Source organism: Acipenser ruthenus, chromosome 23 (assembly GCF_902713425.1).
Source record: "Acipenser ruthenus chromosome 23, fAciRut3.2 maternal haplotype, whole genome shotgun sequence".
In the NCBI taxonomy this organism is placed as follows: domain Eukaryota; kingdom Metazoa; phylum Chordata; class Actinopteri; order Acipenseriformes; family Acipenseridae; genus Acipenser; species Acipenser ruthenus.
In genome coordinates, this window is record NC_081211.1 from 2,771,604 (window position 1) to 2,793,410 (window position 21,807).

The following is a 21,807-nucleotide window of genomic DNA, read 5'->3' on the forward strand; positions in this document are numbered from 1 at the left end:
TTGGTAACTCTGTAAGGTGGTGTTTGAATTAGCTGAGTTGGTGTGTGATTAGTACCAGGTGAGTGGTTTAATTGAATAGAAGTTGTTTTGCTATCTGATTGGTTTCCACGCAGTTGTTTTTTATATATTAAGCAGCCTATTTTAGCGCCAGCCAGAAGCGCCAGCCAACAGAAGAGCCTCAACAAAAGAGCCGGGAGTCTAGCTGTGGGAGTCCAGCGAGGGGAGGCCTGCACTGAGACGCTGTTCCAATAGATCCAAACCTACCGGGGCTCTAGAAGAAGCCATCTACTAGTCAGGTCTGTACCCTCCACCCTACTGCTCCGACTGTGCCTTTTATCAGTAAGGTCCCACTCCCATTGTATTTTAAGTACATTTTTTGCTGATCGTTTTAATGACTCTGACACTATACAACAGTATCAGAATGCCTTGATTACTTACTTTTAAGCAACTAATAGTCAATGTGTGTGATTTTAATTGGAACTAAGTTTTTATAGATTTCTATAAAAAAAAAAGTTGCTCCGCCTTAAAATAGGGTGATTCATATTTTTATCATGACTAGTGAATGCTACCTCTTTGCCATCAATTGTGTTTTGTTGCAGAGTTATTCATGACTGGTGGTTGTACTGGTAAGGTACTTTTTATTTTTCTTAGCCATATTTCTGAACCTTGTATGATTAATAAAATGATATGGACTGTATTTAGTTCTGCGTTCTAGTAAAATCTTTGAAGATGAAAACTGTGTTCAGTTACTTTGCAATGAAAGGGTGCTGTCATTAAAATGATTCTATATGAGTGGATTAAAAAAAAAAATAGGAGTCAGACTTGTGTTATTCCATTAAAATGTGTTTTACATTTTCATTAAGATTAAGATAATAATATCAGTAAGGTCCCACCCCCATTGTAATTTGATCTACCACTATCTTGTGCCACTGGCAGATTACACCAGGAAGTGAGAATTAGATAAAATCTTTAACTGAACCAAACCATATGCAGACAAGACTGTTAACAAAAGCTAAAACTCTTTGAACATTAAGTACCACCTTATAGGGAAAATGCACAATTTAACTAGAATTACATAATTTGTGAAAGGTAACTTTAATTTACGTCTTGATTTACATGAAGAGCCTTTAAGTAAACTTGCTATTTGTAGACAAGTATATCTAGATGAGTTAAAGGTTTGATACTATTGGTTATCTTTGATACATTGTACACGTTTAAGATTCATTGCTGACTTTAAGATGTATATTCTTATCTATTTCTGTATTCATTTAAGTCTGCTATTAATTAAACCTTTCATGTGTCTGGAGTGGGTGTTCATAGTAATTCCACTATCTCTCTGAACTTAATGTTTCAGATTGGAAATTACTCAATTGTAGTTAAACACTGCCTGTCTTGTCGATTTGTATTTTACAGTGGATGTTTTCATATCAAGTATCTTAAAAAGCTAAGCACAATGGAGCAAAAGATGATCAGGACAGTAGCTTTTGCATTCCCTCAAAGCTCTTCACATGTGAAGCCAGGAGTATATAAATGTGATGCAAAAAAATGTGACTGTTGCAGCACGTATATGATAGGGTCTATTAATAATTTCACCAGCACCACAAAAAATAAAACGCATCAGATCACAGATATGTTAACATGTAAAACATCAGACGTTATCTATGTTATACAATGTGCACGCCCCGAATGTAAGAAGCAGTACGTTGGGAAGACCACATCGGCCTTGAAAAGCAGGTTCAGCGTCCACAAACGTGCCATCAGATATAAACAGAATACATCAGTCGCTGAGCATTTCAACAACAACAATCATTGTTTGGATGACGTCACCATTTTTCCTATTGAGCAAATTTCTGATAAAAAAGCCCTGGGTGAGCGAGAGATGTTTTGGATCCGTGAGCTTGGCACAGAGTCTCCTGATGGGCTCAACCTGGATGTAACCATGGAGGAAGGTATGCGTTTAGTGATAATGATGGGTAATAAGGAACCTTGGAGAAGTGATCTCCTAAGGTTCTTGTGTTGTTTATTACATAATATATGTAAACACTAATATATGTAAGCAAAACTGTTAAAAAAGAAGATATCAAAAACAACCAAGAAATTGGAACAACATACAGTAGCAGTTGAAAATATACCTGCTAGTAAGACCACATGATCCCTTCATCAGGTAAAAGTGGATTGAGAACAAATCGTGAAGATGATTACATTTAAATTAGAATTAGAACTTGTCAAAATGGAACACAGTTGAATAAAGTTCTGAAAAATGCTGCATTCTGTTCTATACGTACAGTATAGTGCAAAAAGCTGTCCACATAGTAACAGAGGTTAGTAAGAAATAAAAGTATAACCATGCCATGTTTTTTAATGAGAGATTGTGGATAATGTCAAATTAATTATTCTATACTGTGCAACAAATGGTAAAATACTATTTTTGGATATTTTCTAAATTGAATGTTATGCTAGTCTTGATCAAACTAGTGGTTTAGAGCGTAATGATCCATGTGTTGAATTGCGCAGTATTGTAGTTTTAATATTCTTTTGTTTATTACAGGAAAAAAGAGAAAACATGCAGGTGATTTTGCCCCTCCCAATAAAAAGCAAAAGGTGTACTATGAAGCTGAAGAATCTATGAACCATTGTAAGAACTGTTAAATTTGTGTCTGTCTCCTTGCTATGGTCATTGTAAGGCATACGGGTTGCATGTTATATACGAAGGTTACAGAATTCTGGTATGCATTATACAAAGGATGTAACAAGGTCAGGGAAGCATGTTATAGACGGCGCATGTTATTATTAAAACGACAGTAATTGAACCTGTTCTCATTGCCTATTTAACAAATATACATGTTACACGCTACATCAATGCAGTCTGGAAATCTTAATTATGCGTTCTTTAAGCATCAGCCATTTTGTGTTGAAACTGTTTCTTTTTATGTTTGTTGAGTTATGGATAAATACTAAAATTAATGGCAGACTTTGTAAAGATGTTTTTTTTTTCGAGGTTATGAAATGGAGGAAGAAGCCAGGAATATTATATCTCAAGTGTGTGAAAAACTTCAAAACGTGCGCTACAGTGATATGGAAGATAGGGAAGATGTGGAATTCCTGAATAAACTAATGTATGAATAACTATCTCTATCTATCTATCTATCTATCTATCTATCTATCTATCTATATATCTATCTATCAATGTTTCCTTTTCTAGCAATAAAATATATTTAAACATTTCTGAACAAATGCAATCATATATACACTCATGTTAATTAAAGGTAGCATTTGACCTGACATTATTATTATTATTATTATTGTTGTTTTTTTTAACAGAAAGGAGACGTCGAATTTGAAAGACAAAAATCTGAAAAACAAAATTTACATTGGAGTGTTTGGAAAGACAGGGGCTGGAAAAAGTTCCTTAATAAATGCACTTGTGAATGAAAGAGAGCTTCTGCCTGCATCAACATCCGGTGCTTGTACCGCCTGCTTTATTGAAGTTCAGGCTCATGAAAAGGCAACGTACAAAGCAGAGATTGATTTTATCACCAAAGAGGTATCGATGTAATAATAATCATGTTAAGTGTCGTGTGACACAATATAAACAATTGTTTGTTTGCTGTTGTACAGTAAGGTTTTATAGGGCCAGATTTTCAGAGGGCTGTTGGAGGAATACATAACAACCATTCAGCACAAAGCACAAAGTCTGTTACACTAGATTCTGTTTGAAATCAAAGATATAGGGAATTGGTTTAAATATTTAGGTTGATGTTAGGAATTAAAAAAACACCTACTTTTGTACATGCAAAAGTAAATACAGTATGACTAAATTTAGCATGTTCTCAACTAAGTAAAATACATTTACAGAAACCTGTCTTATTTACTGTACCATTCTACGAAGTAGTCATCATGGTTTGGCTTTGTACCATATTCTACATAGTAAGGCTGGCCCAAGATTAAAAATCAGAGGAAATCAATATGATGAGTGTTAGAAATAGCTTCTGTACATTTTTTTCTTGAATAAGTCATAGTTGATCTCTTTATTGAAATGTGTAATCGGGGCTCAATTTGTTTTACATTTAAGGACCTGTGTGATTTTGTACAGCGTCCTCTCGCTCATGAAATGCTGCATGAAACATAAAATATGATTAGGTTTACATGAAAAAAAAGAAATATGGAAATTCTAAGTCTTTATTACAGGACTGGAAGGAAGAATTACTGTGTCTAGTGGAAAATTGTCAGCAAAACGCAGAAGATGGGGAGTCTGAAAATGAAGATTCTGAAGATGAGGATTCTGAAGATGATGAATATGAAATGGCAAAAGCAAAAATAAAAGCAGTTTATGGAGAAATAGGGTTAAGGCAAACTTATGATGAACTGCAGCAATTAGCAGTAGAAATCCCAAACACACACAAGAAAACGATTACTTCAAATTCTGTAAGTACAGTGTTAACTCTTAATTGACATTTTAAATAATGTGAAAATCACAATAATGTTATTCAAAGGACTTGGGCAATGTTTATGATATCAAAAGGCTAATTTATTTGAATATTTAGGTGTCTATTAAACCAAGCGTTGGTTGTTTGCAGGCGTGTGATCTTTCAAGAGAGATAAGTGACTATATAAGGAGTGACACTGAATCACAACAGTACTGGCCCCTAGTGAAAAAGGTGACTGTGTATGTGCCAGGATCTTCTGTTCTTCTGGATCGGATAGTGCTGGTTGACCTCCCTGGAGCTGGAGATGCCAATAAGTGCAGAGATCAAATGTGGAAAGAGGTACCGGTCCATTCTGTTTACCCCTTTCCTCTTTAGATAGCAGGCAGTAAGTTATTTAACTTTTCAGGTCCTTTGCCTTTATTCATTATTTTTTTAGTGTAGTAGTATTAAGGGAAAGCCATCATATCCTGGAAATGTATATCTTTCTATTTTATGATGGATGCTATCATTTAGACCCAGCTTAAGTTGTATCCATGTAAGTAGCCTGATTGTGTGAAATTATTGTTTTATTTTACTTTGCACAGTACCTAGGCAAATGCTCGTCTGTGTGGATTGTTAACGATATCACCCGGGCAATCAGTGACAAGACAGCAATGGAAATCCAGAACACAACTATAAGAAATGTAGCTGGTGGTGGAGAGTGCCATAATATTACCTACATTTGCACCAAATCCGATATTATAAACCCACTCGACTTGAAAAGGTATTACATTTTTAAAATATGGTTAAAATTGATTGATCATAATTCAATTTAAAATGTAAAATAATTGTTATATATTTTATTCTGCAGCCAGCATAAGCTGACAGATGAAGCACTTGGACTAACAGTATGTAATTTTTATAGTACTATAGAGAACAACAGATACTTAGGATTATAATTAGCTAAATGTGTTAAATTTTTTTGGTGAACATGACATTGACTTGAATTAATATGCCTGCCATCCTGAGGTAATGTGGCTTTGTAAGTTGTGCTGTAAAGGAACAGTATTTATTGTTTGGCACACAGCTGTATTCCTGGAATTTCTTATTTATGCAGTGCCCCTGAGGCTGCTTTTCATTTTTTTTTTTTTTTTAAACTCCCAATTCTGATTTTAGACTCCACACAAATCTCACTGTAAACCCCAAAATGGATTTACGAAGTTTAAGTATTATAGTTTTAGTTCACTGTAAGTTTATGCAGACTGTTCAATCTTACAGTATTTTTCCAAATGAATTATTTACAGATCTCCAGCAATAAGAAAGATTTAAAGTATAGTTGCATACTATACAGAAATAACAAGGTTAAAGAACTTGTGGGGAAAAACTTCAATGAAAAAACAAAGGTGAGATTTGCCTGTTTTAATGACTATTCTCAATAGCGCTAATGCCAGTTTTTTTCTGAAAGCATCGGAAAAAAGCTTTCCATTTTCACATTTGGAGAAGACGCCTCCAGCACAATCACTGTTCCCTGTACAGTTACCTGAGGCACACATGACAGACAAGACACCATAAACTTTGAGCATCTTCAAAAAAGGTTTCATGAACACTTGCTTAAATATATTTTAAGTTACATATACTGTATATATATTTGTATTCAAGAAACTGTAATTCTCTGTAACTGTAATTCTGTAATTACAGTTACTTCTCTGTAAACTGTAATTCTCTGTAGTGTCTTTTCTGTATATTGCTATTGTATTTATTCATTTTTTCAGAAAAAGCTCCTTGGTACTGATGTGAACAGCACTGAGTTTTTTAAGGTATTCACAGTCAGTTCTGAAGACTTTTGGAATAATGAAGAAAGCGAAGAACATATCCTCGATCGTAATGAAACTGGTATGACCGAAGAATCTCTTGTATTGTGTATCTTATGGAATACATGTCAGCTGCACTATTTATATAAATAATTATTCAGTCATGTGAGACTGCATATTTGTACTAAAGTATGAAAAGATAAAAACAAAACCTGAAATATCCGGCAATGTTCACAAAACTTAAATGACTGTTTTGAGCAATGTTTTTTGGATAGTGATGAAACTAAAATTGTTTAAAGAACTGATTTCATTAATCTAAGGGGATTTAAAAACAGTCAAACAAAACAAGTCTTTGTCAGGAGTGTTCATCATTTTATTTCATTTCAATTCACTGTTCTAGAATTGCCAGCACTTAAAGAACATATCAAGGATCTGTATGTCAGCCACTCTCAGAAAGCAGTAAAAGACTACGTATCTCAAGTCTCTGGGATTGTTTCTTTTCTTCACATTCCAAAGGAAAACACAAGCACTCAGGTATTATTTTCTGTTGTGCATATTCATAGACTTGTTACACCATACATACATTATGATACGTATACAACAAAACAATTAGTTTGTACATGTTTTAAAATTAAGTAATTTATATGTTTATTAACTGTTTCAGACTGAAGACTTGAAGGATAAACTATTCTCAGAACTGAAACAGAAATTTGAGACTAGACTTCAAGATCTGGACAAATTTTTCAACAGTGTTTACACAAAAATAACGAACAACTTGGATGAAGGTGTGAAGAAGGCTGAGGACCAATCCCTCAAAAATGCTTTCAAAGTCCTGAAGCCTGTAAGTGAATTCAACTTTTTTTTCTATAATTTTTTTTTTTTAAACAAATAATTACTTATGTCAGCTGGCAACTTCATATTTGCAGTGTTGTAGACACTCCTTGGCCACAATCCATTGGCACCCTTCACTTTGACCTGTGACCTAAGATGGCCACCACATTGGAGTCGTTTGACTTTTTGGTTTCCAGATAATTAGACCCAACAATCTGAGATATTGGCTTCATACACAAATGTATTCTGTGATTCGCTAGGTGAGCAACTCCCCACACAGCTCAGGAGAACTGAAGGATCACAGGGCCTATTTCCTCTCAGGAGGGCGAGTAACATCTATTAGCGGGTTCATCTATTAGTGGCTTAATGCTCCAAATTTGATGAGATTTCACTTTGTATTATTTTTCTTAATGTTTATTGTTAGGACATGTATATAAATACTAACATTTTCAAACTATACAAATACTTATAAATACTGTAATTCAAACAAGGCATTGTGTTAATTGGCATGAATATGTTTTTTGTTTTTTGTACAGAAAAAGACAAAATATAGTGGATACCATAAGACACTTAAGGCTTTATGTAGGTGTTCCGGATACTACAGATCCCGTGATGGTAAAACTGTAGATTTGAACTATGCTTTAGTCTTACCCATGTATGCTGCTATGGATAACAGTTTCGTCAGCTGTTTTCGGTAAGCGTGTGTGTTTCACTTTATTAGTTGGGCTGAAAGAATTGTGGTTTAATTGTTGTGTACATAACGTAAAAAAAAAAAAAAAAATCCTGAATCCTTATCAAAGGACGTTTCAGACAATGTGTCTGGATTCAGTGCAATAGGTATTGATTTTCAAATGAAACATTTATTAATTATTTATAAATAAATATAAATATATATATATATATATATATATATATATATATATATATATATATATATATATATATATATAACCCTCCACCCAGTGAACTGAGGTGTTTGTATCAATTGATCCACTATTAGACCCAGTATGTGCTTATTCAAATGATCATATTATAATTATAGGTTGACTCAAAACTCAAGGGGCTCAATTAAGGGGGCCTTTGATCTTCTACAAAATGATTTGATTACAACTGACAATAGAAAACATGCTGCCGTCAAGCTGCGTCTGACGTACATCAAAACTGAGGTAAGAAGAAAAAAAATCACTTCCAGTTTTGCAAAGCATAATACATTTTATCAAATACTATTAAAGATTTTACAAAAACTCCATGGAACGTACTATAGATTCTGCTGTTTTCTGTTTTTCGTTTTCATTTTCATTTTTAAACATAACTAGTTTGGATGGCTCAGCATACTATGCCATTTTTTCCCATTATATGATGATTGGCTAGGTACCAGTGCTGTCTATTTATTTGGGTTTATCTTGCTCTAGGCTGTCCCAGAGAAGCCTACAGACATTACCAGAATAATTAAATAAAACCCTTTGAAGATGATTCATGAGGGGTTGAGTTTATTCTAACCTGAGAGTTGAACTTCTTTAAAATCAGACTTTACAGTTTCGTTTGTAATGCTTTTAGAAACACCTTTCAGATATACTTTATTTTATATTATTTAGCTCAGAATACTAATAGCTGACTTGGAGACAGAAGTCATTGCAAGAAAGAAAAACATCTACAATTCTATTACCCAGTCTGTCCAGGATACCATGGACCCAGCTTATAAAGGTACAATTCTATTATTTTTGTAAACATTACAATATGTATTGCTGTAAAAGTTCAATTTTTAAAGACGAATAGTATAACAATATCGAATTTACAATAAAATCATATTAAATTACAATTACTGTAAAAGTAATTGCCATCATTTACGAAAAATATAAAATTACAAGTATACATGTATAGTAAAAATAATATTGATTACAACTGTGGTGATATTATACTGTATAATAAAACACAACAAGCTACAGTCAAAATGTGTAAATTCATTGCTGTTTAAAAATCTTGCTTTTTATTAATATTATTAGAATTTTACCATTCGCTCTTATATATATATTTTTTTTATATTTACCTTTCAGATGGAGCAGTGATAACTGGAAGTAAATTAGTTACCAGAATTCAAAGCAGGCTTGAAGAACATGTAGAATCATATAAACTGTCCATGTTCAGGGAAGCAAAGAAAAGAGTGATGGACCAGTTGAAGCAACTGAAGGTTTGTCAAGTCTGGATATTCTGCCATTAAATGTCCAGAGCTCCAGTCAAAACGTGCACATTTATTGCTGTTTAAAAATCATGCTTTTTATTAATATTATTGGAACTTTACCATTCACTGTTGCATATTTTAAAAATATGTAGTTATTGTGTCATTTAATATTGAAATAAGCAGAATTAAACTGTGAAACAAATGTGATCATTTTTGTTGAAAATGAACTGTAGAAAGAAACTAAGCCAAGTTGACAAACTTTTTGGTCAGTGCCACTCATTTTTAATTATGAAATATATAGAGAATATGCCATGAACATTCATATACTGTAGCTACCCTAACTCATCTGCATGGTAATCTATTACTTTACACTGCAGTACAGAGTAGGCAGTGTAGAGCTCCTCCCTAACAGGTGAGCTGGATGTAGTGAAATTCATTCTTCAGATCCAGTGTTTTGTAATTACTAAATATCCCTATGGAAGTCAAAATGTAGATCAAAGTTTACTTCCATCTTTAAAATATTATTTATTTCAATAAAGAGTTTAAATGATACACAGTTATGTCAAAATGAAAACCTTTTAATCCAAAGTATCTGTCAATATATCTTCTATACCCAGTCACTGTACTAGTTTTTTTAAATCCCTCTAGGACTATGTGATTCAAACTTTGAAGAAAGAAATGGACATGTCAATGAAACTGGCACTGACTCAGTTTCCCACAGATGTCACTTTCCCAGGTAAAAATAATATAAGGATTTGCAGCTTTTATATTTAAATTAATATTATGAATAATCAGATATAGAAATGGACTAAAAGAATACAATTGCTTATTTCACAAAAATAGGTGAAGAATCAGGTGAAGTAAGCATGTTATCATACAATTATCATACAATTCTGTTGCTAGTCTTTTTTTATTTTATTAGCTCAACAAGCTTGTTTTGAGTGTAAAATAATGTCTTAATCAAAGTCATGCAGCTTGACATTAGCAGCCAGTAAGTGGCAGGTAATGTCCTCAATTGCTGCAGCCGTTTGTTATTTCTAAGATGTGTTTTCTTAAATATCTTTCTGTTACATTTATATTTTAGATGTTGAAGATGAACTCAAGAAGATGAAGGGCATTTGTAAAGCTTTGGAGCTACACGTATTTCAAGATTAAAAACATTCCACCATGTGTTTGAACAAACAAACTTGCAGGGGTTGTTCAATCAAAAACGACAGATGAAGCGCTTACTGAATATTAATGAAAGTTTCCATTAATTTTGATTTACCAAACTCTAAATTAGCAAGATGTCCTGAAAAAAGAGAAAGCTGCCTGACGAGACTATAAAAGGAAAATTGCAAACAAAAAATAAGATGGATTATGAACTACTTTGCTTTTGTGTAGTACTAAACTGATTCTACTTTTAATCTTTTTTATATAATGACGAGAGCAGTGGTGATTTAAGCAACTGGTTATAAGAAGTTTTATGTTGTCTATATAATAATGGTTAAAGTAGTATTTTCTAGAAGATAAATGATTAGGGAACAGGGAGAAAAGAATAATCAGAAACTGATTTTTAAAACATTACAGCATAGCTTGCAAAAATATAGCAATAGAATTAAGATGAGAAATGTTGTGTGAGCTATGTGACTATTTTAGATGGGTCCAGTTGGCGATTTATGGCTCCTTAAATGTGTGGTAAAGGGTGCTCAGTAAATGATGTTGTTTTTAATTATTTGTCTTTAACTGATCTGATATTAAATTGCATGCTGTTTTTATTATAAAAAATGATGTGCTTGATAATGACTGACTGCTAATTATTTTAATCTACAATATTTACATTTGTATTAGCAGTAATAGCAGTTTATTTTTGCCTCATCAAATGCTTAATTTCTTTTAACAGCATTATTATACTTTCCCTTATTAAATCTTCTTTACATAGCCAAAACATAATAAAATTAATCTGTAAAATTGTGTGGTTTATTTTCATAATAATGCAGCCGTTACATTTGTATTTCACTGTCAGTATTTAGATCTGTCTACATCATAAAAATATACCTTGCCTTTAAAGCGAATTTGTCTTCTAACTGATAGTGGAATTACTTCTGTGAACACTTTGGAAGTTTTTATGAATAATCCTGCCATGCCATTTCACGAAAGTGTGGCAATAGGGTCTACATTCTTTATACATACTGTAGTAATTATAACGCTTGAGTCCGGAAATACACAATCAGATGCTAAAAGATGAGAATTACATTTGCTTTTAGAAATTTATTAAATGTGCCTTATTTAAGTGTATATAATAACATTTACATGAATGTATGCTGAAAAGAAAAAGTTTTGATTCATGGAAGGCAAATGGGATTAGACTTTAAACTTTGTTTTATTATTATTTAGTCATTTAGCAGACTCTTTTACCCAAAGCGACTTACAGAGACTTGGGGGTGAACTATGCATCACAACTGCTTACAATAGGACCTTGTTTTTTTATGTCTCATCAGAAGGATGGAACATAAAGAGGTTAAGTGACTTACTCAGGATCACACAGTGAGTCAGTGTCTGAGCTGGGATTGAACCTGGAACCTCCTGGTAACAAGCCCCCCTTTATTTAACCACTGGACCACCAAGCCTCCTTGCAAAAAAGAAATGATGTATAATAAATCCAAATCAACACAAACAGGAAAACTTTCTTAATTCATAGATTTATTTTATTAACTTTACTCAAAAGATATATTCCACTCTATGTACACATTCTATTTATTAACTATCTTCATTTGAGAAAGGAAGCTTTATCATTGATTCAAACAGGGTTATACTAGATACATTATAACATGTTACTCAGCTCAACTATCCTATAGCTCCCAGTTAGTGTATTCTCTGTATGATGCTAGCTCTGCACCTAGCATGTTGTACAACTTACCCTTAGACTCATTTTTAACTATGGCACTGCTATCCAAATAACACAATCTATGATAACTGTAGTTATTTATTGAGAAATAGCGGCTCAATAATAATAATTAAAAAAATACCTAACAGTCAATGCTCAACAGTCAATCAAAAAATAGGCACATACAATTTGCTTGAGCTGATCACTCTAAACTAGAGCCCTGCTCTTTTCAACCCAAGTTGTACTAAAGCTTGCAAACAGTCCACAACTAGTTGCTTGGTGGCAACAGGTTGCACTTCCAAATAACGTAGTTTTGGACCTGCCATAAAATATCATGAATCATGAAGTACAGTATATAGGCAAACTGATTAGGGACCATTTGTGACAAAACATTGCTGCCGGGGATTGTAGAGGATACAGGTCTCTAAGGATAGTAGTAACATATAAGCTTGTGTGTTTGTTTGTTTGTTTAATGTACATGATGAGGAATTGAAAGGCTTCTGGTAAGAGAGCAGCTCTTCAGTGAGTTATTTTGCTGCAATCGTCTCCACTGCACTGAATTCTTCTCAAGGTGGAACCCACTTGTTACAGAAGTTGTACAGAAAAGATTGTTTTGTTGGCTTCTCCGGCTCGTAGTAACCTACAAACAGAGATGCTTGCTTAACATGCATGTTTAATAAAATAGTCAATATACAGTACATTGATGTCATATTTCACAACAAATATTGATAAAAGCAGACTGAGGAAAAATATATTATCCACTAAAGCAGTCGTTTGATCTCTGTTACAAATCATGTCATCATCTCTACTGTATGTCATGTTATATCAACATCCTTTACTTAAAAAGGAAATGTCCTAATAAACAGATTACTTTACCTGGCCCAGGCAGTCCCTTTCCATGGGTGTCTCCTGTCCAGCGGCTTGTGTTGGACACAAACACTGCACTCGACATGTAATGCTTTGGAGGTCCAAAATAATCTACAATTTCATACTGCCCTGGTCCAGGAGGAGGAGGCATCTTGGGTATTTGCATGGGAGGCGCAGAAATACTCAGATAATGCCTTTTTCTGCAGTGAAGAAGTACCAGATGAAACACACATATGGTGATCAAAAATATGTTTACATTTCCATTAGGAAGTCATTTGCCGGGATTGCACAGGTATGTGTGCACACAGTAAAAGTTCCAAAAAGGGTAATGATATTTGATATTGCTTTGATTAAGATATTTTGCGTACACTACCATCAATGGCCAGATGCTGCAGAATTATTTGTTATTCATAAAACCCTCTTAGACTCGCTAATCTCACTCACAAATTGGGACAAGACCCTGTTCAGATCTTAACTTGTACCATAATAAAATGCCTTGTCTTCATAAAAAAATTGTTTTACAAACTTTTCATAGAATTCTAAAATTGAAGCTTGCTCTCCACAGCTGCTATTAGCATGTCCCTTATAAATATTTAGCATGGTATTGTTTTCTTCAGTTTTCCCATGCCTTAATTTACAATGCTTGCCTATGTTTTAACATGCTTTCACTGCTTTATTACACTGCTATTATTTTACTATGATCAACTTTTATGAGGACTAATTCATGGTCATAGGCCAGTTCAGTTACTGGAGATCAGATTTGTGAAAGTCTACAACAATATTCTCTTACTGGTTAAGAATGATTACCAAGGGGCCCATTATTAAACCATCATGGGTTAATGGGCTGTGTAAGACAAAAGATGACCTGTCAAGGTGTAAGGCAGAAGCTGAAATTGAAATCACTCACGGAAAGATGATCTTTTTCACCGGCTCTGGCACCTCATACGGATTGTAGGCTCCAGGCCCTGGATTTAGTGCTTGATCAGCAGCTCGTCCTCTCATTGTGGTTGACTTGAAGCAAGAAACTGCAACTTTTGGCGATATTTCAATGAGGGAATAGTTGACGTTGTAATGGCCTACAATTAAGACATACAACAGTTCAAATGTCATAACAGTTACAGTTTCAGTATTAAATTCAAATGACAGTTGGCAATGTAATCATTATAATGCAGCAGATATGGAAGTGGCTAAGTCTTACATGGGGAGGGCACTTTCAAGTTTCTTCGAGGGATGTGTTCTCTTTTGGTTTCGGATAAAAAGGCTGATTGAGCTGCGACACTGTTATTCATTCCAACGTTGCCTTTGGATACCTGGTACATACAATTAACAGTACAATTGTCCAGAATATACAGTGCATGACATAGGGTCTGTGTCGTTAAATATTAAGAGTTAGTGAACAACATTATTGAAAGAAAGAAAGTAAGAAAGAAAGAAAGAAAAAAAGAAAGAAAGAAAGAAAGAAAGAAAGAAAGAGTGGACTATATTGAATCACTGCATACATCATATTGGTTGGGTGCTGGAGTGCTCTTCTTCAGTTTCTCAACATTAACTGCAATTGGCTTCTTAAACATGCTGGAATTGCCATAACTGTTCTTCTGGGACATCAGCGAAGACTTAATTCTGTAAGCATTGGATGCTGGAGTTTTTTGGATGGCATTTTGAGGTTGTCTGGCAGCCTGCAGAAAGTAATAATTAGTAAGACATTAGTTTGGGGCTTAGAAATCAATCTTTGTTTTTGCATGATCATTGGGTATTAAAGTATTAATTAACAATTAATATCTTCATATATATTCCAGGGGTTTTATCGATCAAAGCAGGACAAAATCTGCTTCTATTCAACAATTAATTCTGATATTAAATCATAGTATACAGTTTGGGTAATCCATAGTATAACTGTGAGGGTTAAGTAGGTTAAATCACTATAAACCAAGATTATCCTAGAATATGAACACTGTTTGAAGCCAACATCTTGTTTCTTCTGTAGTCACAGACATGTTGTATACTGTACATGTCCATCTCCAACTGCACTTTGAAAAAGGAGCCACCTTGGATGCAAAGCTGGAAGTTCCTTTCCTTGAAAAAGAGGTGCTGGTGATCTCAGCTGGTCTGTGGGTAAAGTCATAAGACCCCGGGCCTGGATTTTCATTCTGAAGCAATACAAAAAAATAGCAAGAAGATATGATACACTATTTTAACACATTATAGAACAAAAAGCATGAGAGTTTTGGTTTGTATTTTAAAGTCTAGTTTGAAGATATGGCCCATTTGAAAGACAACATTCGACAGTAAAGCAAGTCTAGAATGAAAATCTGTTCAATTCAAAAGTGAAATCCAAATTGGAAAACTAACAAAACTGACCAATCTAATCAAACACGCAGAGTAGGGATCACATTGATATAGTGTAAAGTGTGTATATAAGTAATGTAATCTTCTGGACCATTAGTGACCTTTGACTAGATAACCACTTGTTTAATTCTTAATATATTAATACATGGAAATTACTGAGTCAACTATTCACCACATTCACTCCTTCTTCAAAGATATTTTTGACGAGAGCTATGCAATTGTATAGTGTAATGCTACACTATTTTTTAATAAAGACTCATTCTGTTGCATACATTACCTGGTTGGTTTCATAGAGGAATCTTTTAGTTTGAGAAGTGAACCCTTTCCTTTCTGTGTTGCAGGTGACCACTGTCTGGTATTTTGAGGGAATCGAAGATATTTTTGTTTTAAATCTAAATCCTAGACCCCATAAGAAAAATGTCAATTAGTTCTGGGACAATTTTTTGAACAAGCACTGCTTGAAATGTATTCACTGGCAAAAATAGAAATGAATGGATGCGTCAAAAAAGATATCAAGACGTCTGAAATAAATAGCTCACATTCTACTGTATTGAATAGTGTTTCTCTCCTTTCCTTAATAGGTCATTTGACTGAGTGCCTAGATTATTTTACTTTTTTTATGTAATTGGTACGAATTATACTTTTGTTTTTCAGCAAATTCAAAGTGTGTTTAAATGTTTAAATTTTGAAAGAGTATTTGTACTCTATTTGTACAGTATTTGAAAAACCCATGTTCGTCCTGCAGCGCTAAAGTCAGCAGAAAAGTGATTTAAAAATGTACTCTTAACTGTAAATGCTCAACCAGGATCCAAAAGGTAATACCCAAAAACATTTGCCTACTTGTTACAGTCACTGTCATCCCTCAAACCTTAGCAGAAGCAATGCAAAGCGGTATGGTATAATATACAGTAGTTTATTTCTAATTATACCGTACCTCTACATAGTTTGCCTGCATTGCTGTGAATCCGCCTGTGGTTGAAGTCCGAGTACGCAACACTGTCCAGGGCGTCTGCCATTTTTAACAGAATGTAGACTCCAGTTTTTGATGCACTTATTAATCTAGAGGGGGTATAAATATTAACAATGCAATATTATACCTAATCAAAAATAAGATGTGACTTTTTTTTTTTTTACCTATAGTCTGTCTACGGCCACTGTTGATAATAATAATAATAATAATAATAATAATAATAATAATAATAATAATAATAATACATATGTAAATGTACGCAAACATACTCATAGGTGTAGAAAGACAGGCTTTTCAGCAACGGTTCAGCTGCGAGATTTCGAATACTGAAGATTTAAATCTGTTCTTAATTCCAAGCAACGGCTCAAACTTTGAGTCAAAGAGAACGTTTTCAAAATATCGTTATTGCAGTTGTACATACACGGCCCGTCTTGCTGCACCAGTTAAACATCGTGACGCGTCTTTCTAGTAAACTGTGTAATTTAGGAGAGAAGATTATTTCAACATTTTCTTACCGGTGTTTACATCGTTCTGCTCAACACGAATGCCATTGGCATTTTAAAGAGTTTTGTTTACTTTCGTCCCCCTGGCAACGCCGGAAATGGAACAGAAGACAAAGTCGCACCCAACACCTGTGTATCCCCAACGTCAAAGCAAACTATCCTCTGCTCAGACCAAATGGTTTCCATACGCGTACAATACAGGTGCTTGGTGACTTCACAACGCGATAGCCTAATCGTTAGCATGTAAAGAAGTATTAGGAGCGCCGTATATTTATCATTTCAAAATTTTAAATGTGATTATAGGTTGTTTTTGGTCCATTTTTTTTTCTTTTTTAAGTAATGTGTCACTAAATTAGTAATTATAAATAAGACTTGTATCGATAATACTGTAAGACATTGCACGTCGTATTTATTTGGAGAGAGACTCACTTTTAGGCTCTTTCTGGTCGCAATTTGAGCAGTTCCTCCTACTAATAGAAAGGAAATGACCATGCATTTTTATGGAGTATTCACAAATCTCCTTCCTAGTGTTTGGGTGTTCTTCTGACCGTCGCATATCTGATAATGGGCCGTGCACACACGAAAATACCTTATCAGTGGTCAAGCAACAATGACAGGAAGCTTCCCTGAAAAAGAAAAAAGAAAAAAACAACCAAAAAACAGGATTTGTTCTTGAACATTCCCCACATCATTTCCTCATTTTAATATTGTACCATTGTTTAAAAAATGGGGAAAAAACATTATTGCTCAACAACAGATTTGTTTTCGGGGTGGGGGTGGGGGTGTTAGGGCTATAAAACGTCTGAAACAGCAGATAGAGGACAGTGGAATTGAAATGGACCAGACCATGTATTCCATCACAAGTGCAACAAAACTAAGTGTTTTTCTTCTGCTTTCCTCTGTGGTATGTGAAGATCAAGGAAAGTGTCCTGGTAAGAACATTTGCATTCATTTAAATACTTATTCAAACAAAGGTTATGTGTAATAAATGCTACTACTTCATTGTGACTTTGTTGTGCCTGTTTTGTTTAGTTTTTTTTTTTGTGTGAAGAGTGAACAAAGTAGCTGACGTTTTCTAAGTGTAATCCTTATTATAAGTCTTGCACACAAAAGCGATGAAAACAAACCATGCAAGCAAGTATAAAATTACTGTTATCCAGACTGTAATGGAATCGTATTGTACCAAGGTCAGGTTAACCATACTGAACTGTAGTATAGTGCATGTGATACAGTATCCCACCTTGCAGTATATGTAAGATTAGCATATTGTATGTGCTGTATATTTCATATGGGCTTGGAATCAGGGTGTGACAATTGAAATATCTTTTTTTTTTTTTGTGCCCTGTTTTCCTTGCAGAGGTTAAGGTTGTAGGAGTGGGCTCGGAGAAACTCACTTTACTGCAGGGGTGTCCTGGAACCCCCGGACAAAATGGGTTCCCAGGCACAAAGGGGGAGATCGGCGCCACTGGGAGTAAAGGCAAGGACTTCTTTTCTTTATCCAGCTGTTTCTGAATCCTGGGAAGTGTATGTTGGGACTGTACAGTATACCAATACTATATAAAACAACTGCAATGAAAGTGTAGTAAATTGTTATAAAATATAATTGTATTGTAATTCTATTTTAATGATATAAGCATGACATTATTAATGCTTTCTAAAATATATTGTTTACCGTTTGCACTTTGAGATATCTATTAAAAGTAAGTGATCAAGGTCAAAAAAAGTAATATTAATAGAGTTACATCCCCAGTCATTCATGTACAAAATTAGACAGTGGCTACTTGTTAATATTTCATTGCAATTGCCACTGCAGCGTTCGTCCACTAGGTGGCATTATATACAAAGGGATGTTCTATGTTCCACATACAGTTTTTGTTATGCTGATAACATCTAATAGAAAATGCTTACAACTGCTCATCTTTTAGCAATTCTGAATGTGTGCCCTGTACCTTGAACTGGGAAATCTTTTCATTGTGTTTAAGGTGATAAGGGGGACCAGGGTATACCTGGAAAGGTGGGTCCTCCTGGAGAAAAGGGGGAGAGAGGTTTTCCTGGAGAAAAGGGTGAGCAAGATCATTTAGATAAGCAACTGCAAACACTCACTCATTTTCTTTTTTCTTAGCTTTATTAATAACCCTGGTGCTGCTTTTGTTGTGCAGAGAATCTGCAGATAAATGATGACATCCTGGAACCTTTGTGTGAGGTCACATAATACGAGTAGCGATTAGTGAGTAGAGATTAGCCCTCCTTTTAGCCACGCTTAATGTGTACTGTTAGTCACAGCATTTGTTTGCATTTGGCTAAGCATGTGTTTTAAAAACAAAAGTGTTTTTAAAATGTCATATTAAAAGTATTTTTGTAAAAATGAATTCATTTATTATTGTTCATATGTATTTACACAGGATCATTTGCAAACTTGAACGTTTCCCAATGTCAGAATGGTAAGCTTTTTTTAAATATATCTGTTATGCATGCACATGTTGAGTTACACACACTTCAGAAGAGAACCCAATAATCAGACTGTCTTCAATCTAGGAGCTAGGAACTGCAAGCAGCTGCTGCAGCGAGGGCACACAATAAGTGGTTGGTACACCATATTTACAGACTCCTGCAAGGCAGTGAGGGTGCTCTGTGACATGGATACCAATGGAGGGGGCTGGGTGGTGAGTGTGCTTTCAAACATAGTCTCATTTGTTTTCAGTTTGTAAGTCAATTATTAGCGTTATTATAGCGTACAGTATATCAACAAATTGTATGGCACTGAACAGTGTAATGAAAAGTGGTATTTAAGACGTAATGTCATTAGGTAAGCAAATTAGGTGTTAGTAAAATGGTAAAGTGTACAAGAATGACGTTTTGTGTTCTCGACAAATGTATGGACAGGCAGAAACTAATCTCAAGATCTAATCAATAACTAATCTGTCTCTCTCTATATATGCTATAAAATGTTAATGTTAAATTGCATCACGACCGCCTGCATTGTATCCCATGGCCAGTGAGAGTAGGAGGATGTAACTCAAATTCCACTCCACATCTCTTTAATAATTCCTTACTAACAGTTTTTTTTTTTCTAATGTGTTGCAGGTTTTTCAAAGGCGCATGGATGGCTCTGTGGATTTCTATCGCAACTGGGAGTCTTACAAGAATGGATTTGGAAAGCAGCAGTCTGAGTTCTGGCTGGGGAATGAAAATATCCACATGCTCACACAAAATGGTATCACTGCACTGTATTAAGTATTTTTCAACCAAAAACCCTATATATTAAAAAAAAACAAAGTTCTGTTCCATTGATATTTAAAGTTTGTTTGCTGTTTTTGTGTACCGGCTTGTAATCATTTTCTGTTTGAATATCTGGATTTTGTAGGAAATGAGGAGTTCAGAGTTGATTTGGAAGATTTTGACGGGAAAAAGACACACGCCACATACAAGTCTTTTAAACTGGCGGGGGAATCAGAACTTTACAAACTTCATCTGGGTGCATTTCTTGGAGGCCCTGCAGGTAAAACACAAACTATTCTTTCCTTTTCTTTTTTAAACTTTTCCTTCGTGGCTGTTGTGATTATAGATGGCTATCCTGCATGTTAGCAGCATTGTATTCAGTTTCTGCTCTCGAGATGTGGCCTCTTGCTAATGCTGTATTACAGAGCTGTCTAGATTTTTTGGCTGAAAAACAATTCTTAAAGAGTTCTTAAAGAGCCATAAACAAAATAATCACTTTTTTAAAACTGATCTACAAGTTGCTTCAGTATTTGCGTGTTCATTAAACAGGTATAAACGATTACAGAGCATTTGTTTCAAACACTACAGAATGTCCAGCCTTCACCTCCAAATCAAGAGCAATATTGTGGAGCTCAAAGTCCTTTTGACAGTTTTGCTGTAGGATAGATGTTTCTTGGCCACACCGCTGAAAATAAAATTATTTTCGCTTTAAAAGAAATAACATATCACCAAATATTACATGTTGATAGATGGTTTGTTGCTCCGGAAAATGAATAACTCTGAATGTTTTTTTTTTGTCTGCCTAGGGGATTCTCTGACCTTTCATAATGACCAGCCTTTCTCCACTTTTGACAAGGACAACGACAATGCGTCCTTCAACTGTGCCGTCACTGTCAGTGGAGCCTGGTGGTATCAGACCTGCTACTCTTCAAACTTAAATGGGAAATATTCCAAGGAAGCAATTCAATACGGCATAGACTGGAAAACTGGGAAGGGGATTGGTTATTCATACAAGTACACAGATATGAAGTTCAGGTGATATTTCTCTGCACTTTGTCCATTTTTGTTTTTTGTTGCTGTGACTGCTCTTGGATGGCTATCAGCTTTCATCGTGCAGAACCCTATACAATGTTCTGAACATATAAAACACTGTCAGGTTTGGTTACCACCATAATAATATGAAATGATGCGCCTGTATGGCTATATTTCTGTAATATAAGTTTTTAACTAATTCTGATTTTTTTTTTTCAAGCTTTTTAAAAACTGCTTGTTCATATTGTCAATATTTGTTTATGCTTTCTGTAGAATAAAATGCTCAAGTTAAAAAGTTATTTCTGCATATGTAACATGAATGAATAAAATATAAATACACGAGTAAATGTTGTTTCACTGTGTAATCCAAAAAGCAATTTTCTCCATTGGGGCATTCATGTGCTGCCTGATGTTTATATTTACTAAAATATCGTTCCTTAGTGTCTGCTTATTACAGTAGTGTATATCTTAGCCTTCTCTCCACAGCTTTATCAAACAGTAGAATTTGTTGCCAGTCCATTTGGTTTACCTTGTTTTTTTTATGTAGACATAATTCCTTCTCCCTTGAATCCTGCCTACCACTATTGTCCCACTGTGAGACAATAATTAGGTATGCTCTGGCTTCTTATGAATGATATTCAATTATACTCAATATTCAAGCTATGTTACAATATTACTGTATAATGTAAGACAGCAGTGTGGAGTAGTGGTTAGGGCTCTGGACTCTTGACCAGAGGGTTGTGGGTTCAATCCCTGGTGGGTGACACTGCTGCTGTA

General features: G+C 34.6%; 3 protein-coding genes across 7 annotated transcripts; 2 read left to right on the forward strand and 1 right to left on the reverse strand.

The window, feature by feature from the left end:
• Positions 1–361: 361 nt before the first annotated feature.
• On the forward strand, positions 362–10,984 carry LOC131699704 (nuclear GTPase SLIP-GC-like). Of its 2 annotated transcripts, XM_058997448.1 has the most exons (19): positions 362–626; positions 1,414–1,949; positions 2,549–2,635; positions 2,999–3,116; positions 3,322–3,544; positions 4,189–4,425; positions 4,578–4,766; positions 5,012–5,190; positions 5,278–5,314; positions 5,711–5,809; positions 6,179–6,299; positions 6,618–6,751; positions 6,882–7,058; positions 7,585–7,742; positions 8,091–8,214; positions 8,644–8,752; positions 9,103–9,236; positions 9,876–9,963; positions 10,312–10,984. In XM_058997448.1, exons 2-19 carry the CDS (start codon positions 1,454–1,456, stop codon positions 10,380–10,382), a joined length of 2,781 nt encoding a protein of 926 aa, XP_058853431.1. In that variant the 5' UTR covers positions 362–626; positions 1,414–1,453; the 3' UTR covers positions 10,383–10,984. The 2 variants fall into 2 exon arrangements, with proteins under 2 accessions (XP_058853431.1, XP_058853430.1); XM_058997447.1 differs by having other exon boundaries at positions 362–1,949.
• A 628-nt stretch (positions 10,985–11,612) lies between these two features.
• stpg1 (sperm-tail PG-rich repeat containing 1) lies at positions 11,613–16,990 on the reverse strand. 3 transcript variants are annotated; one of them, XM_058997450.1, is made up of 9 exons: positions 16,546–16,715; positions 16,241–16,365; positions 15,584–15,705; positions 15,006–15,107; positions 14,460–14,636; positions 14,159–14,270; positions 13,868–14,036; positions 12,970–13,160; positions 11,615–12,733 (listed from the first exon to the last, which is right to left on the reverse strand). In XM_058997450.1, exons 2-9 carry the CDS (start codon positions 16,320–16,322, stop codon positions 12,660–12,662), a joined length of 1,029 nt encoding a protein of 342 aa, XP_058853433.1. In that variant the 5' UTR covers positions 16,323–16,365; positions 16,546–16,715; the 3' UTR covers positions 11,615–12,659. The 3 variants fall into 3 exon arrangements, with proteins under 3 accessions (XP_058853434.1, XP_058853433.1, XP_058853432.1); XM_058997449.1 differs by lacking the exon at positions 16,546–16,715 and adding an exon at positions 16,792–16,990 and having other exon boundaries at positions 11,616–12,733; XM_058997451.1 differs by lacking the exons at positions 15,584–15,705; positions 16,546–16,715 and adding an exon at positions 16,792–16,990 and having other exon boundaries at positions 11,613–12,733.
• A 570-nt stretch (positions 16,991–17,560) lies between these two features.
• LOC117413081 (ficolin-1-like) lies at positions 17,561–21,377 on the forward strand. 2 transcript variants are annotated; one of them, XM_034021820.3, is made up of 8 exons: positions 17,561–17,711; positions 18,137–18,256; positions 18,762–18,842; positions 19,182–19,220; positions 19,315–19,442; positions 19,864–19,993; positions 20,144–20,278; positions 20,805–21,377. In XM_034021820.3, exons 1-8 carry the CDS (start codon positions 17,615–17,617, stop codon positions 21,035–21,037), a joined length of 963 nt encoding a protein of 320 aa, XP_033877711.3. In that variant the 5' UTR covers positions 17,561–17,614; the 3' UTR covers positions 21,038–21,377. The 2 variants fall into 2 exon arrangements, with proteins under 2 accessions (XP_033877711.3, XP_033877712.3); XM_034021821.3 differs by having other exon boundaries at positions 19,318–19,442.
• Positions 21,378–21,807: the final 430 nt, after the last annotated feature.